This window comes from Sinocyclocheilus rhinocerous, unplaced genomic scaffold (assembly GCF_001515625.1).
Source record: "Sinocyclocheilus rhinocerous isolate Xijiao unplaced genomic scaffold, SAMN03320098_v1.1 scaffold284, whole genome shotgun sequence".
In the NCBI taxonomy this organism is placed as follows: domain Eukaryota; kingdom Metazoa; phylum Chordata; class Actinopteri; order Cypriniformes; family Cyprinidae; genus Sinocyclocheilus; species Sinocyclocheilus rhinocerous.
Genome location: NW_015628031.1, coordinates 622,949 through 625,924, shown reverse-complemented (window position 1 = coordinate 625,924; position 2,976 = coordinate 622,949). Strand labels below are relative to the sequence as shown.

Genomic DNA, 2,976 nt, shown 5'->3' with positions numbered 1-2,976 from the left:
GGCAGCCATGTTGCCGCTGAAGCCGGTTTACACTGAGATAATTCATACCCCTTTGTTTGTAGTGTGGTCCCGAAAAATCTTCGTTTGAAGGGTTATCTGGCCCTTCCCCTACCCCTACCCCTCCAACCAAAAGCGTATTGAGACACTCCTACTCCTTCACATGAACGCGCGAAAGGGGAAGGGCTAAGGGGTGGAATTGGGATTGGACCTAACTGTCCACCTGGCTGATAAGGCCTACTGACAAGCTACACAAAATCGCATTCAAAATCGCAGGCGATTCATTGCCGATTTTGAACGCGATTTTGTGTAGCTTGTCAGTGAACTACGGCTCTGTGTAGTAAATGCCACTCCATCTGAAAGCACGTGCTGGAGATTTACTACTAATCACAGGAGCGGCTTTACTGACGAGATGCGCATGAAAATCGCATTAGATTTTTTGCACAGCCCTAACTGCACCTCAAAAGCCAAGAAATTAGATTAAAAGTTTATTAAAATTGTGGTCATTTGACAACAATATGGAAACTTGTTTCTGCAGTGGAATAAAAAAAAAATTCTATTGACGTACAAACTCAGAATTCCATTCCATGGTAGAGAACAAACAGAATTCCGAGGTGTAAACTCAGAACTAAATTCGGAGGTAAGACAGAATTGTGAGAATTGTGAGATATAAACTCAAAATTGTGAGATATCAGAATTGAGATAAGTTGCAATTACCTTTTTTAAAATTCCATTGCGGAAAAAAAAAATTGCAAGATGTAAACTCAGAATTAAAGGTGCCATAGAATGCATTGATACAATATTTTAAATTGTTCTTTGATATCTACATAGAAGGTATGTGGCTTCGGTAAGGGCAAAAATTATCCAGAAACTGTTTTACATGTCCATTTACAACCCGAGGATTTGTCCCTAGAATGAAATGGTCTGTTATTACCTTATTTGGAAGGGTCATGAATAATAATGTTGAGCTCTGCTCTGATTGGCTGTTTCACAGCACGGCTCATTTCAGTAGCTCACACAGCAAACAGATTAGGCATCCAACCTTATATGTTTATGTGAGCCTGTATCAGACGAAGATACAGATTTTGAGAGATTTTGCAAGAATGTTTAGCGTCCGTGGTATGAACATGATCGCTGCGATACACTGGAGGAGTGAACGAGGTTTGAGAGAGAGTTGTGAGTGAGGGCACGGACACAGCCTCTGTGTTGCCAGATCCAGCTGTTATAAGCGTCTTTTCCACTTTTTTGACACTTTAGAAAGTTAATAAAGTAGGACGTTGCAGTTTAGGGTCAGCGATATCTTTATCTTATCGTAATTGCAAAAGATTTGAAATAATTTCAGTTTATTTTTATTTATTTATCGGTTTTTGTTTTATTAGCAATATCTGGCAACTAGGGCTGTCGCGATTCGTCGATTTTATTCGACTATTCGATTTTTTTAAATCCTCGACTTCATTTTGCTTGCGTCGACGTGGCAGAAACGAGTTTCCATAACGTTACTGTTTAAAGTCTTGAGTATATAATGCATGCTATTCACATACATTTTATAGGCAGTATATTGTGCAGTATATACAGTATGCAGTTATTCCATTTAGATCATAACCAGTATATCTCTCTCTGTCTCAGGTGTGTGTGTTAGCTCTTCATCTCTCTAAAGAGTTGTGTCGGGCTGACGAGGATGGTGAGCAGTGGCTGCAGGTGGTCCGGAAGCTGCCAGTTCTGCCGTCGGTTCTGAGCGCTCTAGAACTCAGTCTGCGATCCAAACAGAACCTTTACTTCACTGAGGCAACGCTTCATCTGCTGCTCACACTCGCAAGAACACCGCAGGTACACAGCAGCTTTAGAAACATTTATCCAAAGCAGTTTACAAAAGAGGAACAAAAGCCAACAATATTCACCAGGATATATAGAAATCTTGGATATGTAAGGTAGTATAATTATAAAAGTGTGATTTCTAGACATGGAAAAGTCATGTAAATTGATCAAAACTCTATTGATATTGTTATATATTTTATGAATATACTTTTTTTTTTTCAATTTTCAAGTAGTAACTGAACTGTGAGAAAAAAATGTTAAAAAATTCTTATCCTAAAAGGCCTTGTTCACCTAAAAATGGAAATTGTCATTATTTACTCTTCCTCATGTCTTTCTAAATCTATAAGACTTGAAAATATGAAAATATTTTTATGAAACCTGGGAGGTTTCTGTGCCTTCATTGAAAGTCCAGGTAGCCAAAACTTAGCAGAATATAAAGGCCTTGCAAAACAAATCCATATGAATCGAGTCAAAAAGGTTATGAACCACTGATTTTAATGCAAAGTGTATGTGAAACTTGGAAGAGATATGACTGTGATATGGGTGACATGTTAAAATCATAAACAACATTAAATATGTATTTCACTCCAAAAATGAACAAGTACCACACACTAGGACTTTAACATCAAGTCATGACTCAAAAATGAAATAAACTACTCAAAGATATATGAACAAAGTGATTGGCTAAAATGAATGTTTGTCATGTTCCTGTAGGGAGCAGCAGCAGTGGCAGGTGCTGGAGTGATTCAGAGCATCTGTCTTCCTCTCCTCAGTGTGTATGAGGGTCCAGCTAACGGAGCCACGCAGGTACTGCCTTACAACTACAACATCCTAATTTTTTATTATTTTTTTTTCCTGAGGAGGTTCAGAGACTCTGTATGACGGTTAAGGCTATAGATGGTATACAGTTTCATCTACTGGGCATGCGCACGTCAATGTAGCGTCATTTTTGCCACACTGTACAACAATAATTACTGTTTTTGCATTATTGTAAGGCAGTGGTTCTCGACCTTTTTTTTTCCCCGCTGGGCCGCACTATGGTCCAAGTGCAAGTCTCACGGGCCGCACGCATATCATTTACATATTACGTCACCAATAAAAAAAACAACCAGATTTATAATATTATAGCCTAAATATTATGATATCTAATCGATTACATTCATT

At 38.4% G+C, this 2,976-nt stretch overlaps 1 protein-coding gene across 2 annotated transcripts in view; it reads left to right on the top strand.

Moving 5' to 3' along the window:
- LOC107737171 (nucleoporin NUP188 homolog) overlaps positions 1 to 2,976 on the top strand; it is a 21,014-nt gene that overhangs the window by 12,533 nt on the left and 5,505 nt on the right. For both annotated transcript variants that reach the window (XM_016548613.1, XM_016548614.1), the window contains exons 35-36: positions 1,624 to 1,824; positions 2,527 to 2,619. In XM_016548613.1, the coding sequence (XP_016404099.1) occupies positions 1,624 to 1,824; positions 2,527 to 2,619 (294 nt within the window). The remainder of the gene's footprint in view (positions 1 to 1,623; positions 1,825 to 2,526; positions 2,620 to 2,976) is intronic.